General features: G+C 42.9%; 1 protein-coding gene across 1 annotated transcript in view; it reads left to right on the top strand.

The window, feature by feature from the left end:
- The window catches only part of KLHL29 (kelch like family member 29), a 1453205-nt gene that overhangs the window by 897414 nt on the left and 529040 nt on the right, over window positions 1–26751 (top strand). Inside the window, exon 6 of the mRNA XM_069605880.1 lies at window positions 9933–10487. Coding sequence (XP_069461981.1) covers window positions 9933–10487 — 555 coding nt within the window. The remainder of the gene's footprint in view (window positions 1–9932; window positions 10488–26751) is intronic.

Genomic DNA, 26751 nt, shown 5'->3' with positions numbered 1-26751 from the left:
CGGAAAAGCCACTTCCATTTGGTAGAATGTATATTTTGTCGGCATCAGAGAAAGAGGTTCTTTGTGAAAATCTTCAGTCTAATTTAAAAAATGGACTTATCACCGAATCCACATCACCGGCAGCAGCCTCTTTGTTTTTCATCCCGAAGAAGAATACTAAGGAGTTACGTGCTTGTATCGATTTCAGCGACCTCAACAAAATAACAATCCCAGACAAATATCCAATGCTCTTATTTCTGGATATATTGGAAGCAGTTAAAGGCGCAAAATTCTACACCAAACTTGATCTAAAAGGAGCCTATCGTCTCGTTCGGATAAGAGCAGAGGACGAACGGAAGAATGCCTTTCGCAAACCATTACCAATACCGGGTGATGCTTTTTGGTTTGGCAAATGCCCCTGCAGTGTTTCAAAGGTTTATGGACCATCTCTTCACTGATACTCTCCTTCATTATGTCATTGTATTTTTTATGACATTTTGGTATTCTCAAAATCACCACAAGAACATCAGAGACATGTCTGAGAAGTTCTAACACGACTTCATCACAACCATCTATTTTGGATCCTGGCTGTCACTTCTTTTCCCACGGCCACATTTCCTTCTTCATCCATCTAGGGTAGGTCCATGAGATTTCTGGCTTCAGTTTCCTACTTTCTGAAAACCTCCACTTGAAGTAATTCTCATTATCTTTGTGTTCAGCTGAGTGGAAGAGTGGAATCCACGTTATCCATCATGGGGATTTCAGACTGAGACCAGTTCATCTCTACATGTGGCTTGGGGAACACAGGACCCACGCTCCCTAGCAGCTCATCCCAGGGTTTTCTCCCCCAAGAGGGTTTCCCTGGGAGTGCTGTCATGATTAAGTGTTATTTCACAGGACCGAGGCAGTGGTCTCATGGGGATTCTTGACATCAGAAGTTCCGGTATTGGCTCTTGCGCGATTACTCCCTGGAGTTCAGGTAGGAGAGTAGTGATTATTGCATTTGGATTTGATTCTGCTCTGGACCACAACCTTGAATAAGGTATTACTTGATCAAAGTAAATAACAGTAATTACAGGCATTATGGTAGTAGGCAGTGGCTTGGCAAGTCTAGGGTGGAGTTGGTGATTCACTGGGTTAGCAGCACGCAGTTAGAAGTAAATTCCCTCTACAATACTGCCAGCCTTAACCACATCTAACAACAAAATAGCGTCAAGTGCAAGGAACAACCTTGTTGAATGCATAGGCTAACAAACATTAGTGGTGAAGTAGAGTATGCAGTGTTAACATATAAGCAATAAAGTATGTTAATGGTATGTTATACTTCTATTCGGCTGCTAAAGTGACTATTACAGTACATAGGCTGGCTATACTTGCAAATTTAGTAGGCAGGGATACATCAAGCTAGAGTATGCTATGTGCAGGTAACGTTTGTGCTGCAATATAATTGGCATATGGAAGTGAAAGGAGGGGTATAGCTGGTGAAGTAAGAGAGATTTGGAAGGTAGAATGAGTTTCGTTTTTAGGAAAATAAGGCAGTTAAAAATGAGAAAATTGGTTTTGAAAGAAAGGGAAATTTTACTTAAACTAAATTATTTAGACTATTTTGTTAAAGAGCGTACCCCAGCGTACAACCTTATGTGGAAATTAGTTTGATTACTCAAAATATGACTAAGGAGTTACTCGAGAAGATGAATGAAAGAAATGCGCTAACACTAGAAAAGAAGAACAGGGTGTACAGAGAATTAGTACAGTCTACACAAGTTATGAGGGTATGGATAGAGTTGCTTAGAGAGTGGAATAAAGACAAAAGACAAGATGGGGTAGACTATGTGTCATGGGATGTAGGATACTCACAGTCCACTTTTGAATCTGGGATCTTGGACAGTCAACAGGTTCTGGTCACAAAAGATTCTGGTCACCGGATAGCGGACTCTCCTGGCAAAAGACAACTGGGCAAAGGTCTGGTCACCGGATAATCAGGACAGCTGGATGGCAGGATTGCAGCGGACTTGCAGTTAGTGGGCAAGAATCTGGTCTGGTTTCAGGATGCTTCCCAAAAGAATATCACAGCTTCTCCCTTTGGGTATTGGGATTTTTAGTGGAATTTCAGGATTGAGGCCTTGCTGGAATGGTCAGCAATGCTTAGTCCTTGCAGTGGGATCTGGAATCAGCTTTGCTTTGGATTTGTAGTGGGATCTGGAGTCTGGCAAGATGAAAGTAAAAGATCAAGAACGCAGGCGCAGGAAATTAAGGAACGAGTCTGCCCTAGAGTTCTGTCACCCACCCTTTATATAGAGCAGTGTTCTTCAAACTTTTTTGCCTGGGCCCCCCCTGAGCAAAGTTTGGGCAGGCCGGGCCCCCCCAAAAGTGCCAGATGGACAGTATGTAGAAATCGCTATGAACTTTTGTGTGCCGTCACCGCACCCTACTCCCAGTACAGACCCTGGGCTCTCCCCACCCTAATTCCACAACTATCCCAGTGCTGCAGCCCATCCTGCTCTCACCACAGTCCCATAAAACAAGCATAAACGTTTAAATAAAAAATAAATCTCCATAAGCGTACCTTCTTCAGGGGCCTGGGCGTGGTTGCTAAAATGTCCTGCTCGAGGTTGCTCTGCCCGTATGTGCGAGGAGGCGCAGGAGCACCCTCGCGCACATACATACATGCAGTGCCCGAGCCAGCATTTCCAATGAGCTATGCAAGGCCGGCGAAGCAAAACACCCTCAGCGTTGCATGGCTCAATGATCATGTGCGGCTGGGGAAATGAACTGTCAAAGGCAAACAGTGTTTCCCTTTGACAGTTCAGCCAGCCCAGGAACACTCCCTCAGCTGGAAAAAGCAGCTGAATGAGTGCTCAGTGTTTCACTGGGCTGGCTCCTTGGATCCTCCATAATGGGTGAGGTGGCCAGTGGGTGGACACCCCCCTCACCCATTATGGATGAACCAGCAGGCTTGGACTGGCCTGTAGGGCAATAGGCCGATGACGTACCAAAAATGCAAAATGCTAGTGTAGGCCAGTCAAAATGGGCCACTTTTTTGGCCAATGTGGGCCAGTTTGAGAAGTTACTTCACTATGCAGCTAGTAGTTTTGGCCATTGTTGCTGAATAAATATTCTTTAAATATCACCATTTGTTTAAATTAGAACAAAAACCAACCCCTTGAGTACTATTCAGTCTGTGACTAAAGGACTGAATATCCATTTGCAACTGCTAGCCATTTTTTCATTGGTGCCTAAGACTGTTTCATGGCCCAGTCTGACCATGTGAGCTGCCCCTTCCCATTTCCTCCAATCGAATTGTTCAAAGAAAAAATACAAAATGTTTTTTTTTTTTAAACTCATTTCATGCTGGGCTCTGGCGCGCACCCTGGGATGCGGCCGTGCCCCCCTGGGGGGGAGAGGGTGCGCCCCACAGTTTGAAGAACTCTGATATAGAGCATGATGACATCATAGAATTATTGGTGGCCAGAACTGAGCTAGGCCTACCTCCAAGACTCAGATAGGTCAGTCTAAGTTAATCGCCTCCTCGAGGAGGAGTCTCAGTTTATGAGGTTGCATTTTATGAGGTGAAAAGCCTTCCCACAGTTAATTTTGCCACAATCGAGTTTTTACATATATGGCACATTTTTGCAGTTATGGCACCTTAACAAATCACATTGGCAGATTACATATTTTATGTAGAGCATAGCAGTTCAATACTCATGGTTGCAGGACCTTGTTTCTCCCTTCTACCAGTTTTTTGCACTTTTCAGTGAGAATTATATTACTTAAAATTCTATAACTTTATACATGTGTATAGATTATTATTAGGCATATCAGTATTACATTTTACGGTGGCATCCTGTACACTTTCCTGAGAACATCCACTTCTTTGCCATGTCTGTTCCCAACATGGCAGTGAAGTCTACAACGTCTTAAATTAAAGCCCATAAAATCACATTTAAACTGTTAACTTTTTACATTTTTGCAAATTCCTGTTGCAAAGATAAAAGTCTTACACATTTTATTAATAACATAGTCTTTGGAAGCAAATGTTGAGTATTGTTCCCCATATATGGGCATAGCTTCAAGGCTGCTCTTGAGTTGGCTCTGAAACTCCCAGCAGAAGTCACAGGGAGGTGTGATTTTCTTTTTCACATCTCTGTGTCCCAGATTTCCATTCTAAGACGCCCCAGCCCAGACTGAAGTCTGCCAAGGTAGCACTTCGCACTTGTGTGTCTGACAATCTACTGTAAGGGGCTTTCCGTTGCTAGCATCCTCCAAGCAGACACTTGTTTTGGGCTGATTTCCCCCCATTTAACCACTGCTTTATAATTCCATATCTCACTTATTATTGTCCTGAATCAGAAGAAAGCCTGCTGAATAACATCTCTCATATATCTTTCACAGCAAAAACCCCTTCAAATTGCTAGATAAGGGCAGGGCCTTACCCAACATACACTTTTAAACAAGTATTTTTCTTTATTTGCAAAAGCACATTTAAACATGTAGTGCTGCTGGCCTTTTTCTTGCAAATTCGGTTTGTCTGTTGCATCTGCACTTCCGCATTGTTTTATAGCCATAGTTAGTTTCTTGTAGGCAGCAATTTGTTTGAACACCGATACACTGACATTGACATAGGCCCAGAAGGCTGGAGTTTCTTTGAATCATTGATCTTTGACACTTTGTAACTCAAAAAGTAAAGCTTTTCCCGTGCGGCTGAAAATTTAGTTTCTTTTATTTTCCCAGGTTTGAGTTGAAAGAGCCTGTCATTCAGGGATTATGTTTTCTTCTGCTGAACCTCAATGGGGTATGGATGGGCATGGCAAAGCTTTATTAATAGCAGTAGTTTGATGGAAAAACAGATGAAAATAGCATCAGAGCAGGATTCTTGTTAATTTGAAATATTCCCTTTTTCAATGAGAACTTTTTGTTTTTGCAACCAGCAGAGCAGCGCTGCTTTGATTTGCTTCTTTTGGGTGAACCCCAAAACACACTGGCACCCTTTTCTGTGTGCTCCCTGTTCCAACTCGCCCATTTTGTGTTTGGCAAGATGGTGCAGACATCCTTTTGTCACAGCAAGGAACAGTTTTGAAGCAATGGTGCCCCAAGGAGCCAGCGCAGCAATTTTGCTGTTGACTGCAGAAGCGCAGCTTTGTTATGGATGGGAGTATTGCTGAGTGGGTCAAAGTAGCCCACAAAGCCAGCAATTGCCATGGCACCAACTGAATCCCAGAACAAAGCAATAAAATAATAATAATAATAATGATACTGTTATATACATCTACATAAGACACAATCAGATCACTAATGGTAGAAAAACAAGTATGCTAAAAGCATCTACAACCACGAAACAATACATAAAGCAAAATAAACGTGCAAACCAGTGCTTGATAAAAGAAGGCTGTGACTTCAGAAAGGTGAGACTGTAAAATAATAGCCCCACCAATGCCAAGAACATGTAATAAAATTAAAGAGTATTCACCAAATAACCAAAGACATGGTTTACTAGCTGAGGTCATATATGTACAATGACTGTCCTAAATGACAGTCTTATTGTTTTCAATGAAACTGGCCATAATGTACAATATTCAATTTCTCAAAGGACTTACTTACTGCTAGTTTCGCCTAAACCAATGAATGAATCATGAAAGTTAATCAGGCAAGATCTGTTGCCAAATTGAGAACACCCTACCCACAAGAGACACATATGCCAAACCACTCTGCCATGTCCCATACCTCCACACCTTAACAATGAAAGACCTCTCACACATACCTGCATCACCGAAGGACACCTCCTCCATGTCACTGGGCATTGTTAGAATATATTGGTACTCATGTGGACGAGTTAGTGTCTGTTGGTGAGGTAAAGAGTCAAACCATCGGAGAACTGTGGCATTTAATCCTGTGCAGGATAACATGAGTGTTGACTAGCGCTTTGTTGTCGACTGTAGCAAATGTGCCAGCGTTCTAACCGGAACGAACCAGCTCCCATCCTTAAGAAAATCACAAAAAAGATTCTCACTCTTCTCCATGCTATGAACACCTTGCTCAAGCCAATTGGCCAGATCCTACCCTTTCTAAAGAAGCTTACACATGACCCAAATGATGTAGCACTCTACTGACCCATCACTCATCTACCCGTCATTGGCAAAATCATCAAGAAGACTGTTTCACTACAGCCACATGAAAACATTTCCAAACACAACCTACTTCAAGAATACCAGTCTAGCTTCCAACCAAAATCCAGCATGGGACCACCACCATTCAGGTCACTGATTAGGTGCTCCTAATCATGTATAAAAGGGACCCATTCTGCCTGGTCTGACCTCTCCTGACTCATTTGACACAATCAACCATAAAGCAGTAGTCAATGCACTGTTCTCCTGCATGGGATTCAGTGCCACTGTCCTTCTGTGGTTTGACTCCTACCTTTCCAACAGACACCAGCTCATACACATGAGCACCCACAGATCCTAACAATGCCCAGTGACCTGAAGAGTCCCACAAGACTCCATTCTCACCCATGTCATCTTCAACCTCGGCCTGGTGTCACTGGGGTCACTCTTGGTCAAATTCAAAATAAATATCCACCAGCATTCTGATAACACTCAGATGTACCTGAAGGTCACTGCCTTATTGACATTTACCATTTGAAATACTGCCTCTATGCAACTCAAGCCTGCATGTCAGGTGTCTACCTGATACACAACCCTACCAAAACAGAGTTCACCCTCCTCTGGGGCTCCATCAAACACACCCAACTCTCAAACTGGTTGACTGATCTGAACCTCAATGGCTTCACCCTCCAACTCTCCGCTAATGCACAGTCCTTCGGTTTTACAATTGATTGCTATCACTCCTTCAAAGCACACATCACCAAGAAGACACAAGCAGCATGGTACTAACTCTCACTCCTGCACCACATCAGCCCATTCATCCATGCTCCCTACTTCAGACACGTCATCCAGGCCCCAGTGCTGGATGATGGCAAAGCCCTCCTGGCAGGTGTCCAAAACACTACTCTGCCCCCCCATCACCCCCTAGTAGCTGTCCAGTATGCTGCAACACACCTCATATCACAACTGAAGATATGTGTATCATTTTTCCCAATCTTAAGTATCTAAACTGGTTACCAATCCAAGTGTGCATCTCCTTCAAGACATCCTCCATCACCTACAAAGCTCTAATGTCGGCAATGCCACCATACCTAGATGAAAAGATCACTAAGAGGTTTTACACAACATCAGGAGCCCAAATATCACTAGACTGTGATACAAAAATGGCAAGAAAACAAGCATTGCCCGGCTATGCTCCCATGATCTGGAACAACCTTCATGCTAATGTCAGCCCCACCTCCCCCCTGTGATTCAGGAAAGATATGAAGATCTGGCTCTTCAGGAAACACTTCACCGACAAATGAGGACCATAGACAGATGAGGCAAACCTCTCCACCACTATGCTGCGCTCCATTTATTGTATGGTGACCTACATACAATCTTGCTCCCAAAATCACCTGGTATATCCTTGGAGACAGAGGAGTTAGAACAGATCCGCACGCAATCCTCTCTCTGTTGGTACAGCCACTAGCCACCCTCCCAACTCTGGGTCTGATTTTCAGAGATTCGTGTTCCATATTTTTTTATTTCTCTGTCATTGGGACTCTTAAGATCTTAAAAGAAACATGATCATGTGTACAACCTGAACTCCTACATTCAATGACTATGTCGAACCATAGGGCCTAATTCAGCGTTTTTATAATATCAAAACCCCATTGGAAAACACTGTGAATTAGGACCTTCCCCTCTAATCTGGACTGTTTGTTGGCATACTGGACAGTTACCCGGGGGGTGGGGGAAGGTGCAGGCATTTCAATCCACCATCATTTCACAGCTTTCTATTTCGGCTGGATGGGAATAGTTATCCTTCATAGCTAGCAAGGAACGTGCATCCATCAGGGGTGTTGCTAGGTCTGGAAACGATCTGGAGCTACACTAATGCCTGAGCTTCTATCTGGGGCTGCAACCAAAAGACCCAGGGCTATGGCCCCCCGCAGCGCCTCACCTAGCCACGCCTCTGGAAGCCATGCTGAATAGGGAATGGGAGGCTGGGGCTGCAGTATGAGTATGGGCTGTAGAATATGGCAGTCAGAAGATATCCTAGGGTGGTGGGTCGGGAGTTGTCTCTCATGGGATATGATAAAGGTGCTTCTCAAAGAGAAGGGTCTTCAATTACTTTCTGATTGGATGAGAGTGGGGGCTAGTTTGATGTTGATTTGTGGTAGCATACAAAGTCTTGGGGCGTAGGCCAAAAATGTTTGTATTGTGGTAATTTCTTTTTGGAATATCTGTTGCTCAATTCTGTGCAGGTTCAGGCTTTTGGTCATGAGCAGATCATCAGAGGTGTTGAATCTGTCTTCCCGGTAGTTGGTCCGTCTATGATGTCTGGTGGACATCCTGTTATAAACAGTTTGCATGTAATGATTCTGGGGCAAGCACCTAAATAGTATTCATCAATGACAAGGCCAACTAAATACAATACATGTGCCACAGGAAAGGAACAGGGGACCCTAAAACCTATTGTGGTGCTTTTGCATGGATGTGCATTGGGGAAGGAAAGCAACACTTCCTGATATGTTGTCTGGAGAAAACTTGGTGGCAGAGATAGAAAACATAGTGAAGTGATTATTAAAGTACAGAAGCAAAATATTTAGAATATAAAGAATTCAGTCATGAACTGAATGATCTCATCTACAAACCCAGGGTGTATTAACCACTGGGATAGTTCAACACCTACACGTCACTTTGGTAATCACAGCTGCACCCAGGATTTGGAAAAATATCCAAGCTCTCAGGAACTGGAAAATCTAGTTTTTGGGCCAAAGACTAATGTGAGGCAGTGGGCCTCATTACAACCTTGGCGCTAAGGGATTACCGGTACCGGTAAGGGTACCCTTACCGGTAATCCCTTAGCGCCTGATTACGAGGTCCCTTTGCGGGTTGGAGACTTTAACGTCTGCTTTTTGCAGGCGTTAAAAACCAACCCGCAAAGGGACCTTGGTGCTAAGTACGGTGCTGCAATTTGCGGCACCGTACTTAGCGCCTTCCCCATTCCCATTGAGCCCTATGAGGCAAAAATGGGAATGGGGAAGGGCCATGGCGGCATGGGGAATTACCGCCCCGCCAACCTCGGAATGGGGCGGTAATTCCCCATTCCGCCATGGCGGAGTCGGTAAGTTACCGGCATGGACCATGGTGCTATTAGCACCATGGTTCAACGCCAGGGTCGTAATGAGGCAATGTCTTGGAGACACAACTGGCTCAAGAGTGTAAATGCCCGGCGTAAACAACCAATGGAGAGAGCTAACCGTTACTGCGATGTAGCTGAATATTCTTGTATGCACCACAGAATGTTACATTCTGTTCCCCAGCTTCTTGTCAACAATCCTTATTTTTGGATTGGTTCTTGCATTCTTTCTAAAACCACCAATGGTATGGACTTCTTTCTGTCATTCGCTCCCCCTTTCTTTCTTTGTGTATGGCACTAGCCGGTCTTGTTTGTGGGACATTTACTGAAATCTTTATACAATTTAGGGTAAGGGACATAAGTGCAGGCGTGACAGCTTTACTTAATGCATGAGCCTTGGGAGACTGAGGATATGAAGACAACGTGTTGTTGGTGGTTTATGGGCCACATTACGTTTGTGTTTGTGAAGCAGGTAGACAGACATGCATCAATAACCCAGACAGTTGTTCGTGCAAGCAGAATCATATTTCCGCAGGTGCAAATACAGCACAGTGAAGAATGCATTGCATTTGCACTTCTGCGGAACTGTCTTTTCACTTGTGCAACTTTACGGTAGCGCTACCTTGTGTTAGAGAGTCCGCTTTTTCAACTTTTGCCAACATTATGAAAACTGCTGCACATAAGACTTTTGACCTTCTGATGTTTTCTTTTTGTCGACACATCAGGTTCTGCACCGTGGGCCACAGCGGTATCTGCAGGTAGCCTGCCGCCTCTTATCGCTCATTCGTATGGGATTAATCAGCCTCCAATATACAGTCAAGCCGTCAACGTTCAAGCCCCAATTATTGGAGTAACACCTGCACTTCCATCTCATGTTGCCCCACAGCTTCCAATAATGACCGCTCATTATCAACTGCAGCAACACCACCAGCAGGCAACATCGCAACCGATGAGTAACATGGTCGTTAACCTGCAAAGCCAACCTATGTACAGGAACAGCCAACCCATGGCCATGGCTTCTGTGATCGGGATCGGACAGGTGCCTCACCCAGGACACAATTCGATGGGGAATGGTCACATGACATGCCCACTTCTCCCGCCACCGCCGCCTGCCCTCCCTTCGGCTGCTCTTCCTAATGGCGTTCCAGCATCGAATGGCAAGACGACACCACAGCTACCGCCAAATCAGGCAGCGGCCCCGGAAGCAGCAAATGGGATACAAATGTTACGAACGATTGGGATGGGAAAGTACGAGTTCACGGACCCATGTCATCCAAAAGGTAAGTCATTCTGAGCTTCCATGCTGCATTTTAGCTGTATTTTAAACACCAAAGGCCTGATTCATGGAATATTTTGCACGGTTCAAAGTGACTTTGCACTGCCTACACAAGCCCTGATTCATGGGACTGTGCAAAGTGTATTTTTGCAGTGCAAAGTCATTTTGCACTGCAAAAATATTCTTTGCACAGTCACTTTTCAGCAGTGCAAAGTTTTTGACCGGGGAAAAAATTCCATGTTTCGGGCCCAAGTTCGGAAACTCTGAAGTACATTATTGGGTTGCATGGTAGAGAGCAGGCAACAAAAAAAAGCTCCAATGTCCCCCCTTTCCGATTAAGTGTTTATGAATTAAAGACGATAAAACATTTCTTAAAGGGATGGTCTAGTAAAAATTTTTATTTAAAAAATAGATAGGCCACATAAAAAAAAAATACTAGCATCCTCCGTTTTAAAACTTCCTATGTAAAATTTTGAGCTATTCAAGCTCAAAATTCGAAAAAGCAAGCACAGGGGCACAGCCATTTTGTGAAATGGAGGCCCTCCTGTGCTGGCTTTTGCTTTTGCGGCACTAATGAAGGAAAAGCCAGCCAGCTGTAGTAAACAAAGTCTACCGCTGGGTGGCTTTCCCTTCATTAGTGCCGGGACTCGGAGGACGCGGACCGGAGACCAGAGCAGGAAAGCTGCAGCTGAATCTCGGTAAGTGCTATTTAGTTTTTTTACAAAAAATAAGCACTAGCTGCGGTTTGTTTTCTAAGTTTTCCGGGCTGGAGGAGCCCGGAAAACTTAGAAATAAAACCGCAGCTTTAAAAACGTATTTATGTTTGCGGTCTCTTTTGAAGCGACCGCAAACATAAATACAACGTTATTGTGTTGGAAAACGCTGCAGATTTTCGTTCCAAGTTTCTCAGGCTCCTCCGGCTCGGAGGGGCCTGAGAAACTTGGAAAGAAAAACCGAAGCGTTTTCCAACACAACCGCGTTGTGTCTGCCTGAATCTGCTTTACCATTTGGGGCTCTCGGGCCCACAGGGAGCCCGAGAGCCCCAAATGGGAAAGCAGATTTAGGCAGACAACGCAGCATTTAGCATTTCCCATTTGGGGCTCTCGGGCTCCCCACGGGGAGCCCGAGAGCCCCAAATGGGAAATCAGCTGCAGGTAGAAACACTATGCGGCATGTAAACATAACCGCGTGTGTTTCTGCCTGCTGTGGCTTTCACTTTGGGTCTCCGGTGCTCCCCTGGGAGCCACAGCAGGCAGAAACACACGCGGTTGTGTTGGAAAATGCTGCAGTTTTTCTTTCCAAGTTTCTCAGGCTTCTCCGAGCCGCAGGAGCCTGAGAAACTTGGAACGAAAAACCGCAGCGTTTTCCAACACAATAACGTTGTATTTATGTTTGCGGTCGCTTCAAAAGCGACCTCAAACATAAATACAACGTTTTTAAAGCTGCGGTTTTATTTCTAAGTTTTCCGGGCTCCTCCAGCCCGGAAAACTTAGAAAAAAAAACGCAGCTAGTGCTTATTTTTTGTAAAAAAAATAAATAGCACTTACCGAGATTCTGCTGCAGCTTTCCTGCTCTGGTCTCCGGTCCGCGTCCTCCGAGTCCCGGCACTAATGAAGGGAAAGCCACCCAGCGGTAGACTTTGTTTACTACAGCTGGCTGGCTTTTCCTTCATTAGTGCCGCAAAAGCAAAAGCCAGCACAGGAGGGCCTCCATTTCACAAAATGGCTGCGCCCCTGTGCTTGCTTTTTCGAATTTTGAGCTTGAATAGCTCAAAATTTTCAAGCTCAAAATTCTACATAGGAAGTTTTAAAATGGAGGATGCTAGTATTTTTTTTTAATGTGGCCTATCTATTTTTTAAATAAAAATGTTTACTAGAACATCCCTCTAAGAGAAAATCTGACTTTCAAATGCCTGGTTTGCCCCCGTTGAGACTTCAAGCGAAATGTTGACTGGCACATCTTAAACGAGAGTGATTCTGTGCCATTTAACCTTTAATACACCTGTGCATGTGAGTTGATTGTATTTTCGTCTGACTCTCTTTTTCACCAACTGGTCAATAATGCATACAGTGACCGCTTTCTTTTCCCCATTCCGGTTCGAATGCATTAGCATCAAACCACTTTTAATTTGACTATCGCAAATGCATGAGAGTGTTTCCCTGATCAAGGGAAAGCTCACACTGGTGCTTTTGTGTGAATTCCCTTCACAGTCCATGTTTTTTCACAGAGTGTTTTCCTACGGGATTGTGCCATTATAAAACGCTTCTGTGAACCAGGCCCATTTAAATTCTGTCAGTATCTGATTTATAGACTTCAAACTCAAACTCTTCGAGAAGTCCTTAGTCGAAAATCTGTGCCTCCATTTTGAGTCGGTTTTCTCTCGTGTGGGCCCAAGGCACAGCCTCACCACTGCATGCATTATGTAGAAAGAGTTTTTGAGTAAGTGTTGAAAACATGTCGAGGCAGAGTCATGGTTTAAGATGTTGACTAGAATATGGGTCATTGTATTAACTTCTCTCCTGCAGAACCACATATGTTAAGGCAATTGATTTCATGCTTTTAAATAATAGACAACCAGCTCTGGAAGGAGGAAGGGAAGCCCAGCATGAGCTCGTCAGGCTCCCCCCGCGCTGTGGAGCCAGAGCTTGCGCGAGACGGCTTTATTTTGGATTTTGCCAGTCTAATTATAATATGCACCCCAGAAGGCATCACAAGGCATCTCATTATATTCCAGAGATGCGATAGTTTACTGAACAACTTGACAGTGTGGTCTTGCAGAAAATTGTGAGCAATTTACTGACTGACACCAGGAGCAGGCACATTCTGGCGAGTCGGAATGAGTTTGTTGGAGATGGTGGAAAAGTTCATGAAGCAAGCCTGAAATGGCACCCCCCCCTGCACCCTCCAGCCCCCTCCTACCACTTACGGAAGCGAGAACGGCGCATTGCAGGCTATTCCATAAGTGTGGCGTTGTGAGCATGTGCTGACGGCCTAGACCGGCAGAGGCAGTGCCTTGTCATGCAAAGAGATATTTCCTTTAACAAAATAGTCAAGTGTCAGCTTGTTGTCTTCCCGTTGCACACAAGATTTTAGTCTGACAAGCTAAAGTATCGAGGTAAAAATAAAGAGTGTATCAAGAAAGAATGAACAAACTATTGCATTTCATTAGAACTGGAGCGTGCGTTAGGGGGGAGGGGCATGGACCTCCCTGACACGCCCTCTATCCCCCATTAATGTTGCATTTACTATCCTTTTTGGGCTGATATTTTACATTTTATTTTGTTAGATCATAGGTGGTCAGCATTTTTTCGTGAGACATGCATTTGATAGGAGGTTGTTTGCACTCTTTATTTTTAGATCGATGTTTTGGTCGACTTTATGTGTGTTTTATTTGTTTTAACATGAAACCTATTCAAATCTCTTTCAGGTTGCTGGGGTCCTTTCCCTTCAAGGGGGGGTGCTTAGATGCATGAGACCTCAGTGGGTCCTGTTTTGGGTTGTCAAGGGTCTGCAACCTTTGGCACTCCAGATACGTTGTATAACTCCCATCAACGCTAGCCTGCGGTGGCCTGCACCATCTGGTGAGCCACAGGCTGCAGAACTCTTTTGTATTTAACTGGTGCATGAGGTCCAGCAAATGAAATGATTATTGAAAACCTCAAAAATGTGGCTCTTTCAACAGCACCTGCTGGACGAATACAAATCCCTCTCTCCCTCCACCAACAGAATTGCACGACTGTAAAACATGGCAAGACCAAACGCTCCTGTTGTAAAGTGCCCCACTGCTCTTGAGCTAGGTTTGCCCTTTAAAAATTCAAACACAAAATAAAGTAAAAAATAAGACAACTTGCGCAGCATCAAATGAGATGTTTCAATCCAATCCTCCAATGAGCTAAACATTCAAACACAAAATAAAGAAAAAACTAAGACAACTTGCGCAGCATCAAATGAGATGTTCCAATCCTCCAAAGAGCTATTCCATCCCTTTTTTTAAACTGCTGTTTACTTTGCAATAGGTCAAGTTTAATTCTCTGCAAATTCACCTGTGGTGATGGTAGCTTTTTGCCTGCATGTTTGGAAACCCATAGAACGTTTGCAATTATCCTCTTTTCCACATTCGTTGTTAAACTGTGTTTGTGTGCTTGTGTGTGCCTTCACAATGTAATCCCTGCTGTTTAAAATGCCCATCTGCCCTCACTACTTAGAAAACTGGTAATGTTGGACCAGTTCAATAACTTAGCAGAGCTCTACAACCTTTCGCTCCCCAGATGTCTTGGACTACGACTTTCATTATCCCTAGCCAGGATAGTCAATAATCAGGGATCATGGGAGTCGCAGTCTAGAACATACAGGGAGCCACCGCTTGCATATCCCTGAGCTAGTTTGCCCATTCTAAAACGTGCTTTTTTAGCAACTGAATAAACAGATCTAAGTATGCCATTAAGAATGTGCTTTTAATTGTTTTAGGTATGTGAAGGACATTTTGCGAGAGTGTGATCGTGATTAAAGCCAAACCTAGTCTAGAAATAACTTTGGGTTCCATATTTTGTGATGAACTTGTATCACAATGGTTGGTTCAAGTTACCCAGCCATGATGCTGTCAGCCTTTTCTAACCAAGATTTTAAATGGGTTTTAGATAACATGGGACAGCTTGGTTTATATGACTTTATGGGCCTATGCAATCAGTAGCGTGAGACCGGATCACCAGTTGGCTACGTTAATAGTGAATCTTCTGTGCACGTTCAAGTTATATGTAAACCGGGAACACCGTCTTTTTTCTGTAGTTCCTGAATGTCTTTATTTAGATGCTTCAGCCCCCCTGAAATTTTGGGCTATGTTGACTCGACCTGGCTGACTTAAAGAGCTGTGGCTGGACAGAACACAAATGTTAAACAGCGCCTTGGCTTCCCTGTTAACAAAGGCCCTACTTAAATCATGTTACTGTTAGCACATGTTAGCACCTGCATTCATATGCATACATTTTTCGGCAATTAAAATCCTGATGTTGGGTTTGTAATTGCACGCCAGGGGAGTGATTGCAAGAGTAGAGAGGGGGCAGAAGACCACTCATTCTCACAGTAGTCCATAAGTGTGTGCTTTCAGACTTAAAGGAGAGTTAACTGCTTGTAACATTGAAGCTGTATTAGAATAGCCTCATTAGAATATGCAAAGAAGTTAGATGCCCCCACACAAATAAGTTTGCCCCTCTGCCACCGTCTCTGAAGTTACCTCTTTCACAACATTTGAATGCTTACCCCCCCCCCCGGAATTTAGGTTTTATTGCACCCCTGCTTAGATGCAAAATGGTAAATAACTTTATGAAGACATACTTCGATCTAAAGCCGCCACATGGGATGTTGTTGTTTTCAATAATGCATTTTCAGAACCCTTTAAAATGTCTGCCACACTCGGTTAATTGGTCTCTCTTCTCATTTCCCGCAAAAATGTCCATTGAAGTACTTTTACTGAATTGCTGTAAGATTTCCAAACTCTGATGAACACTTACCATTTGTGCGTAGAGGAAATAGATGTACCCAAGTTGATGGCTGTAGAAATACAAATGTATTTTTAGGAAAGGAAACACGTTGATCGGATGTAAAGGTTACGAAGAAAACCTTAGCCGTTCAGATGTTCATTGCGATGCATAGTGCACAAAACTATCGGCTGTAAATGTTCTGTAGTGCATGGGTGTGCACCGCTCTGTTTGTATGAGTGGTCAACATTTTGTTGCCTTTTTTCGCATCTGCTATTGAGAGGGTGACTTCCTGAGGACCTGGCATTTACTAGTAATATTGGTTTTCAGTAGCAGTATAAGCACTGCTGCTGACTCTGTGGTAACTAATAAACTACTTCAAATATTGTGTATTTTCTTTTTATACTGATATACTATTTTAAGTGTTTTGTATTCTTGTTGTATACTGATATACTACTTCGAACATTTTGTATTATTTTTGTATACTGATATACTGCTTGAAGTATTTTGTATTTTTTTGTATTCTGATATACTGCTTCAAGTAATACTGCTTCAAGTATTTTGTATTCTTTTGTATACTGATAGACTACTTCAAGTATTTTGTATTCTTTTTGTATACTGATATACTACTTCAAGCATTATGTATTCTTTTTGTATACTGATATACTACTGTGTGCATTTTAAAACAATACACACTTATTTTTAGATGCAGGGTGTGCAAATCTGGTGCTGAGCCTGTGAGCCCAAGGAGCGGACCTATGTTGATTGCATGCGTTCCCTGACAAACCTGCTTAAAGGAAACATTGGAAGGTTTATAGATTTGTCCCTTCCCCCCACCCCCTTTGTCTGAACAGGAATGTCCAAATCATATACTGCCCACACTGTATTTTTCTGGAAAGCGTCATGAAGCTAATGCCAGTGGGGTGGCAAAGTTCAACAGGTGTTCCATAGCAATATTTTCTTCCAAATGAGGACTCATTTTCTTCCAACTTTGGACTTTGTAGGTGGAACTGCAGGAATTCATAAAATATAAGGACATTATAACATTTTGTTTGACATCATGAATTGCTATCTCAGAGTAGTGGAGGAGGGAGCAAAGTCATAAATGGGATCCAAATAACGTACAACTAAATATGGATGAACATGTTAAGACCAATGGCGTGCTTTGTTTGTTTTAGAGAACAAAAGTCATGTTATTTTATAAATATTTGTGGTTGGCCCATACAAAAAAAAGTGAAATATATTTTGCTGTGTTCACTTAGCAGCTTGCACTATAGAACACGATTGCATCTTGATGTTTGATCATTGTTGAGATGTGGATAGACATAGGCACTGAATAATTGACATTCCTTCATCGGTTTCTGGAGATTCATTGGGATCCACAGGCCACACTGTGTGTGTGTTTGAGGTCATAGCAATGTTGGTAGTGTATTGACTGATTGATTATCAGGCTATGGTTGGATCAATACCCAGGCATACAGAAAATACAGCAACGCGCATGTCAGATTGTGGTTTCAGGATATACATAGGTGTCGGGATGTGCTTCAAATTCTCAGGGCTTTTCTTATCATCCCTATCAACACATCTGTGAGTCATTCCCTCTGAGTGCAGAGTTCATGTTAGATCATAGTAGCTGTGCCCAACAGGTTGGCAGATCACTGGAGAAAGGAGGCAGCCCTGAGGACAGGGTCCTCTGCCAGGCAGGGGATGACCTGCTGTAGGGCTCTACATAGTTTGCAGCCTTTTGAGGTGTATGTAAATGCTTGTTGTTTTGTCCCCATAACATTGGACTCTCCCCCACTTCTTCCTTCCCCTCTCCACCTGTCCTTTCTCTCGTGCACAGGTATGTTCTGATAGTACAATACGTTACATAAGGCTGACAGTTCAGGGAGGATGATGCTGAAAATGTCTCCTACAGTTTTACTTATTCTCGTTAAACATAGAGACATGCGTGTCCTGAATGTCTGCCCAGTGTACACAGTCCCGCACGTTCATCGTTGATACCCCATCCTCTTTCACTTTTCCTCCCTAGTGACCCCTACCTTACTGCACTGCTCCCTCTTACGCGGCTTCCCCAGGAGTCTGCTTGTCTTTCCCTTTGTTACTCCCTCTCTCCTGCTTTTTGATTTTCTTTTTCATTATTTATCTTTCTTTCTTTTTCTTCTTTTCTCTTCCTAGTTTTGACATATTATTTAGTGGGATTTGTGAACTATGCAGATCAGTTTATAGGTGATCTGATCTATGGGGAACCTGTAAAGTGTTCTATTTGGCTAAACATGATCAGTTCTTCATGCCTCAGTTATACATGTAGCAATTTTAGTTTGGACAACTTCGTTTTTAATGTTCTTTTTGTTGCCGTACTAAGTGATAAGAATAAAGAGTGATGTTACATAGAGCGTTTTCAGTCTAGAGTTGTTTGTGCTATTGTTGCTTTCTGGTGCAAACAGCGTTTTTACCCCACTCAACGCATCACTGAATGGCCGATATCAGTATCATTCTTCACCTGTGGTTCTATTGAAGGTGTTGAGCAGGTTATGGGATTGATCAATATTTTGTTTTTTGTTCATAGGTGTGTTATTTGTATTTGTATTTGTTTATTATCTATATCACGCACCGAACCCTGAGATAACTGGGCGCCGGCAAAACTTAGGAGTTATAAACATGGAGAAAAGCAAAACACAATAGCATTGTTATATCAAACAAAAGCAAAATGATTGGTGAGGAGGCCATCAGCTGTTTACCTTTTCAGCGTGTACAGTTCCCATAAATCCGTTCCTAAATATGAGAAAAGTTTTATGAAATATGGATTTGGTATTGGTGACGCCCAGACCCATTTTTGGCTAAGTAGGAGCTGGGTGTTATGGTTGTGCATCTGTAATTATAGGTTTTGTTGAATAATCAGATCTGCCAGTAGTTGCATGTAAAGCGAGACTCTAATGATTGAAAAAAGCCTTGCACAATGGAGCAATGCATACGAAATGTGAATTATGTGTCAGTGACACTCTTCGGATTGACTTGCTAGTTTCTTTGTTACAGAAAATTAAATCATGCAACCACTGTTTTAGTCATTGTTGTCAACTGCAGGATATGCTCTCATGATTTAATACATTGATGCTGGTTATGCCCTCCTCGCGGGGCTCCCTGCGGCTCACCTGTCTACCCTCAAAGCAGTCAATCACACCAGAGCCCACCTCATTACCGGTTCTAAAAGAATTGACCACATCACCCCCATTCTGCTTCCCTTCACTGGCTCCCTAGTCCTGCCAGGATTCCTATTGCATCTACAAGGTAATCACTGCCCAGGTGCACATTTATCATGCAGACAAACGTAACTCCTTGGGAAATACACGCTCTCTAGGAGCCGGACCAATGCTAGTCTGGAATCTAAACTAACCCATAGGGGAAAGACCAGCAAGCTGACCTTCTCCTGCCATTCCCCGGTATACTGAAACATCATTCCAGTGGCAATCAGGACTGCTCCAATGGCCCTGCAGGTTAGGAAAGAACTGAAAATCTTGCTCAATCAGGGAATTCCTAAGTGTGAGTAAGGCAACTCTGTTTAGGGTTCTACTACCACTCCAGATGCATTGTAAACTCCCTACTGTTCCATGAACTGAACAGCAACCTGTTGTTCTTGAACGAGGTTTGTAGTATATAAAACAAATGTGGGCATTTTGACATACACATACATCAGATGAATTGCCTTAAAAAATGCTTTGAACCTTTTATTGTTGAGATGGTTGTCGCTGGTGCCATACACTATATTCTGTAGTACTTCATCAACTGTTAATGCTCAATCAGATCTTGAATTCATACACAACTGTTTTATTCTTCCCTTCTAAAACCACTTGAGGCAGCCGTGTACTCCTTTGGTATGAGGCCACTGCTGTCAAGGCAAGGCTGCCCATTCTGCTGTTGTACATTGACTTCGGGAAGACTGGAAAATTGATTCTTGTTTTGTCATCATGCATCCCTCAGTGGACGCATGCTTCTGTTGCCCAATGTTGAAGCACTGCCATAAAATAAGACAGTTCTGGTGGTAGTTATTTCTTCAAATGGCTGCACCGTAAGACCCATGTTGAAATAATAGTTTATGTGCAAAGAAAATGTTCCCTCAATGTCCCAAATGCTTGTAAATGGTATCTTATAGCAGTGCTTAAAATGCATATAGTGTTTCTGACTGCTAGTTCTATCTATATATTTATCTATCTTTGTCTGTCTAGTGCAATCACAGTGATCTGATAATTATGCCTCACTTTGTGCTGAACAAGCCTCTGACTTTCTGTAAAAACATTAGTACACAGGTGGAATATTAAGTAAAATGTAATCATAAGATTCAACTACTGTTGTGAGAGGTGTTTGTCATTTGGGGTCTTTAAGATACAAAAGGTCTCTTTAGAAAAGATGATGCTTTTACAACTGTGAAATACTTCCCCGCACTTTTTCAGACCACTCCCCCGTGATGATGACAATCATACTAGGAAGCGTAAAACCCCCAGCCAGAAGATGGAGGATGCCACCAGATATCCTTACCGACCCAGAGGTAGCGGAGTCATTACATATAGAGGTAGGACATTTCCTCGACATCAACAGGGGTTCAGTGAATAGCTATCATACCCTGTGGGAGGCCTTTAAGGTATGGGTGAGGGGTATACTGCTTTCTAAGTCCACAGGGATGCTGAGGGCAGTTCGGACAGAGCTGGAGGAGGTGGAGAAACGCCTGGGGAACCTGGAGGCTAGATACACTGACAAACATGATAATGAAACCCTCTCAGATATCAATTGTAACTTGTTAGAATTCAACAAACTAGCTACCAGAGAACTACTGTATATGTCAACCCCTCATAGGGCACGCAGATATGGTGAGGGCAACAGAGCAGGGCGCACCCTGGCCAACTTACTGAAAGCCGAGAGGCAACACACACCGATTTCCAGTATACTGATAGAGGATGGTTCAGTGGTCACTAGCGAAGAAGGGATTACTAGAGAGTTTACTCGGTACTACTCAAATCTCTATACCAATCACGACTCGAAATCACCCGAAGAGGTGGAGGCATACCTCCACGGCATCACCCTCCCAACGCTGCCCACGGAATACAGGCTGGCATTGGACCAACCCTTGACCACTGAGGAAATCCCCGATGCGATCAAATCATTGGCCAACGGTAAGGCACCGGGCTCGGACGGGCTTGTTGCAGAATTATATAAGGAGCTTAGCGAGGAACTAACCCCGGTGTTACTGTTGGTATGGGAGGAGGCTGTGGAGGTGGGCACCCTTCCACCATCAATGAGAGAAGCCATAATCACAGTATTGCTGAAGCCCAGGCGACCATCCAATGAGATGTCTTCTTATCGACCCCTATCCCTGCTTAACTGTGATGCTAAAATATTTGCTAACATCCTGGCCACTAGACTTCTTCCCCACATGCCCACATTGATACACCCCGACCAGTGCGGCTTTATTCCTACTAGATCGACGGCCCTTAACCTTAGGAGGCTGTTCGGTATAATGGCCCAGATAAAACCGGAAGCCCAGGCAGTAGCTGTTTCACTTGACGCTGAAAAGGCGTTTGATTCGGTATCATGGCTCTACCTGTTCAAAGTGCTAAGGAAATTCGGTATAGGTCCATACTTTCTGAGATGTGTCGGTCTGTTATACTCGGACCCAGGAGCCAGAGTACTGACCAACCGCGTGCTGTCTGACTGGTTTAGGCTGGGTAGAGGTACGCGGCAGGGATGTCCTTTTTCCCCTATATTGTTTGCCCTCACGATTGAACCAGCCGCGGCAGCAATCAGGGAGCACCAGGGGCAAAGGGGCAACACAATGGCTGGCTTGACCCAATCAATTTCCCTATATGCAGATGATACATTGTTATATATCCGAGAACCAGATGTACATTTAGGCCCTGCGATCGAAACAATACATGAGTTTGCTGAGTACTCGGGCTATATAACCAACAGGTCTAAATCCGAGATATTCCCCTTAACCCCCGCCACGAGATGTCCGATCGACACATATGGTCTGCAATGGTCTCCCACCAGGATCAGATATCTAGGAATAGTTGTGTCGGGGGGAGCGACCTCTCTCTATGCTGACAATCACGACCAGCTATTGAATAGGATATCTATCAAACTCAAGTTATGGACACGACTCCACATCTCACTCATTGGTCGAGTGGCCATACTAAAAATGGTAATACTCCCGAAATTGCTATATATATTCACTAATATTCCGTTGTGGCCGGGGGCACAGTTCTTTGCAACCCTTCGATCCTTGGCGGTGGAATTTGTCTGGGGAGGGAGCACAGCCAGAATGAAGTGGGAAAAGATGGTGGAGCCATATGACAAAGGGGGAATAGCTGCCCCAGATTTTGAGTTATACTATCTAGTGGCGCAGGCCCAATTTATCAAATACTGGTATGATGAGCTAGATACCTCCCCACACGTTGTTATCGAAAAGCACGCTGCTCTCCCCACCGATATACGGTCCATAATCTTCAATAAGAAATATAAGGATGACTGCCCATTCCACCCGGTTAGTATTACAGTACACGCATGGTCTAGACTCTTCCGCAGGCTCGGGATTGCAGCTCCTTATTGCTCAGAAGCACCCTTCTGGAACTTCCCCGGTATAGCACCGTCCTATGACCCGGGTATCCGCACAAACTGGGATCCAGAGGGGGAATTTAAACTCCGGGACATATACCCTAATGGCAAGTTTATAACTTTGGAGGAATTTAAAGTAGGGATGGGGAGGGATCCACTGAAAATATTACAATACCATCACATGCGAATGTCTTTTAAAGCTAGATGGCCTCTGTTTCCGGAGGAACCACTCACCCACCCATGCCTTGCTGGGCTGCCCACCCGAGGAGGGGTTAGTGTCTCGGGGCTATATGCAGTAATGCAGGTACATACACCCACAACAAATAAGATCAGATCGTCATGGGAGACCGACCTGGGGATCACGATCCCAGACGAAAAATGGGGGAAGTACTGTGCTTTAACCAAAAAAGTCTCCATCAATGCAGGTCTCCGCCAGATCCAATTTAAGGTGTTAAACAAGCTACATTACACCCCTCAGAAAGTAGCGCGATTTACACGAGATGGCTCAAGCAGGTGCCTGAAATGTGGGGGCGAGCAGGCCGACTCATTCCACATGTATTGGAGTTGCCCCCTCATACACAAGTTCTGGGGCGAAGTGGCATCCACCCTAGAAGATATCACACAGATCCCGGCGGACCTAGCACCTCAGAAATATTTGTTTGGTGACATTGGCAAGACCTCGGAAGTGGTTAGGCGATTATTCAATGTAGCATGCGCAGTGGCAAAAAAATGTATACTACAACACTAGAAAAGTACAAACGCCCCGAGCGCAAACCATTTTCTTAAAGAATTGACCTATGTAAATGAGTGTGAGGAACAATACGTAATGTCCTTGCCAAGCCCATGCAAACCCAAGGACATATGGGCTCTATTTAGGGTATACCTGTGTGAATCGGGGCCGGCTGGAAGCAGCCCGGGGGGAACTGTTAATGTATCGAGAGTGCAGAATCCTTAAACTGGAATCAAGTCCCGAAATTGGATAAGTGTAATGTGGAAAGTTATGGAATGTCATGTTGTGAAGTAAAGTGTACCACCACAATTGTGAAATAAAGTTTTAAAAAAAAAGAAAAGATGATGCTTTTTGAGGAATACCCAAAACACTAGCCCTGTACCGTTGAGATGTAGCAGATCCACTCTTCTTTTATTGATGGCTATTACAGCTCTTGGTTTCCTAGCAAGTAATGGACCAATTCCAAATGAGTCGCCAGTCAACCCAACTTATTGGACAACAACTCAAACTTGCCAGCTTGCCTGATTGATTACATCTTTTTCGATATCAATATCTGGAGTCGAATTATCGATTTCACAGTGATTATGACCCCTTAACTCTGGCTAAAACAAATGGTAAATTCACCAACTTGATAAGCTCATCTAAAGCTTCTTTTAATCTAATAAGAAAAGGGTGTTCTGGTCCTATATCAACAAGTATAGAGTAATGTGCAATGTATAATAAAGAATCTAGTGTTTATTGATATATATTTTTTAAAATAATATTGAGGTTAATATCAGAGTTTTGTTATCGGTTGGATGAGTTTTTATATCCCTTTTTTTACAAAACCTGTTAACTACAATCATTAGGGAAAGATTATAAAAATAAAAGGTGATGCAAATCAAAGAATGGCAAGAATGATTGTCTGTGGAATTGAAGAAAAACCAGCAAGACTTTTCATTTGTGGTAGTGGAGAAAATGCTGAAACTCAAAATTGCACAAATCATTTAAACTGATTGAAACCTTTGTAACACACACATCACCATATATACATTTTATTTATACGGAGTACACATACACCACAGGAAAAATGTGACAGGTCAGGATAAAGCATTCATTTGATAAAAACAAAATTAAATCAGAACAACCCTGCCTAAATCTCTAAACCTATTTGGAATACACATAAAGTTTCCCCCGTTCCTCAGCTTACTCAATAGACATGTGAGCACCTCACACAGCATTCCAAACTCTATTTAAAAGACAAGCTATTTTCCAATACCCCACATAAATTAGGAAAATAGATGATTAAAATGCATGTTTGCTAATTTCCTTTGTGTGCTGTTTCTATTGCATTCATTTGTAAAAGTGTACAATTTAAAGGTGGGAAAATGAGTAGCAGTTAAGAACCCTTTTGTTTAGTGCAAGAACTAAAATAATGTTTCTTGGTGATGTAACCAGGAAATTACTTCAATTACCTTACTCTTCTAGGTGTGTTCAGAACATTACACACAGAAAGAAGCAGGGGATCTCCCAGCATGCACACCATAGAACTCATTCTATCAAATCTTTAATTCCCAAAGCACATACATTTCTGAAATATTGATTAGTTTCTCAGGATATACAATCAATTTATATAAACCCACCCCCGTGGTACTTTCTCAAATAAGAAGGGATGGGATTTTATCTATTCATCGATAAAGTATTGCTAACACCAGAACTAATTCCCCCTAATATTATACTTACATACACATTTTGTTTGGTTATCCCCCTCTAGGAATAGGTGGGCATCAGTCAGCAAGATGGGGTCTGTGTATCGCTTTTTCCACTGATGAAGGCCTGGGACTTAAACTCCTGGTAGGCTCTCTGCAGTGCACTGTTTGTAATCCAAAATGAGTTACAAAGGAAAGCAATTTATTCCATTCTCCATTTTTGTTTTTGCAAATTTCAATTTTTCTCCTCCTTTACGTCTGTCAGTCCATTCCTGTCAATGAATGTGCAAGCAAGTCTGTGTCCAGAATTGATGGGGTTTAACCTTTATAGATCAGAAAGCACTTCCTTTACAGGTGTCAGTCATTTTTCTAATCTAGTTGGCCAGAGCATGAAATTGGACAGTTTATCAAAAGTGGCATCACACTAAACCATCCCCTTGGTACTGATTGGGCATGTTAATGAAGAGGGCACTCTAATGGAAGTGACTTCTAAACCCAGTTTTCCTCCCACTTGATGTGATGTCCTTTTGGAGTTCTCTACATTAAACAATTGTAATTTCCTGAAACATCATGTTCCTCACATTGATCCTGTTACTAATCAGTCCATCAGATTGATCTCACTCAGACGAAACAAGTAATGCAATGTTCATCTCGGCACGACACAGGATATGTGTCTGGCACATGTTTCCCTTTTTCAAACTTACAGAAAAATCCCATTCCCAGCTCAGAATAACAGGCTAAATGGCACAAATGCTTGGATATATGAACAACTGGTGTGTGATGTTTGTACATGAAATTATTCACATTTGCCTAATTTGCATAATCAACATATTGCCCAAACAATGTTGTTTTACATTCAGCTGATTTGTGTTTTTTGGCCTAAACATTGTTTTAGAAAAAAACACTTTCTACAACATTTAGTTCACAAAGTTATAAATAGAAATTTGATTCTGTATGCAAATTCAAAAGGCCAAACGATTTGTTTCTACTTGAACAAAATATTAAATGGCATCTCCAGTTCCTCTGCTTGGTAACAGAACACATGCTATTATCCTCTTTGAAGATTAGAGCTTGCTGTTTATCATTCTTGAGAATGTGGTCCTCATTGGACCAATGTTCGAAGGCTCTTTAAAGTTACATTTGCTGGCAGGGCCATTTATGACCCAGTCCCGCCCCCAATGAGTGATTCCCACATATGTCTGCCCCATGTGTTAGGCTTCAGGTCTCTGCCATAAATTATTTGAGATGTTCGAGACCTGTCAAAAGCAAACACAAATGGACTTATGTTGAATCATTATGGTGTTACTTTGAGCTTGTCAGTGCCTGCTTTTATTATGGCACTCCTACATGTGAGCAGATGGTCTACTTTCTTGCCCTACACATTGCATAGTAATGACTCTAGAACGCTTAATAACCCTGAAGACGTTACTTGTTTCCAATACGATGACAACATCAGATCAGATCATGTCCTAGAGTGGTAGAATCCTCGTGAAAATCAACGTGTGATACTTGTGCAGTTTGATGCAAGGATATTTATCTGAATTTGCTACTGATGATGAATTATGTTATTGCCATCTGTTACATCTGGATGATTTGTGACTATTTTTATTAAACATCATGTTTTTGCATATTGAAATGATGTTGTGGCTATGTGTATTTAGCATTTTAAAATTGTTGACATAGTGTAATTGGTTTTATGTGATTGTATTGGAATATTGTTTAATAGCAGCATTGCTTCCAACAAACATGGCCTACTTTGTGCTGAACAAC

This window comes from Ambystoma mexicanum, chromosome 4p, assembly GCF_040938575.1.
Source record: "Ambystoma mexicanum isolate Mex_15411 chromosome 4p, UKY_AmexF1_1, whole genome shotgun sequence".
Lineage (NCBI taxonomy): Eukaryota > Metazoa > Chordata > Amphibia > Caudata > Ambystomatidae > Ambystoma > Ambystoma mexicanum.
Note: the sequence above shows the minus strand (reverse complement) of the source record. Positions and strands in the feature narration are given on the sequence as shown.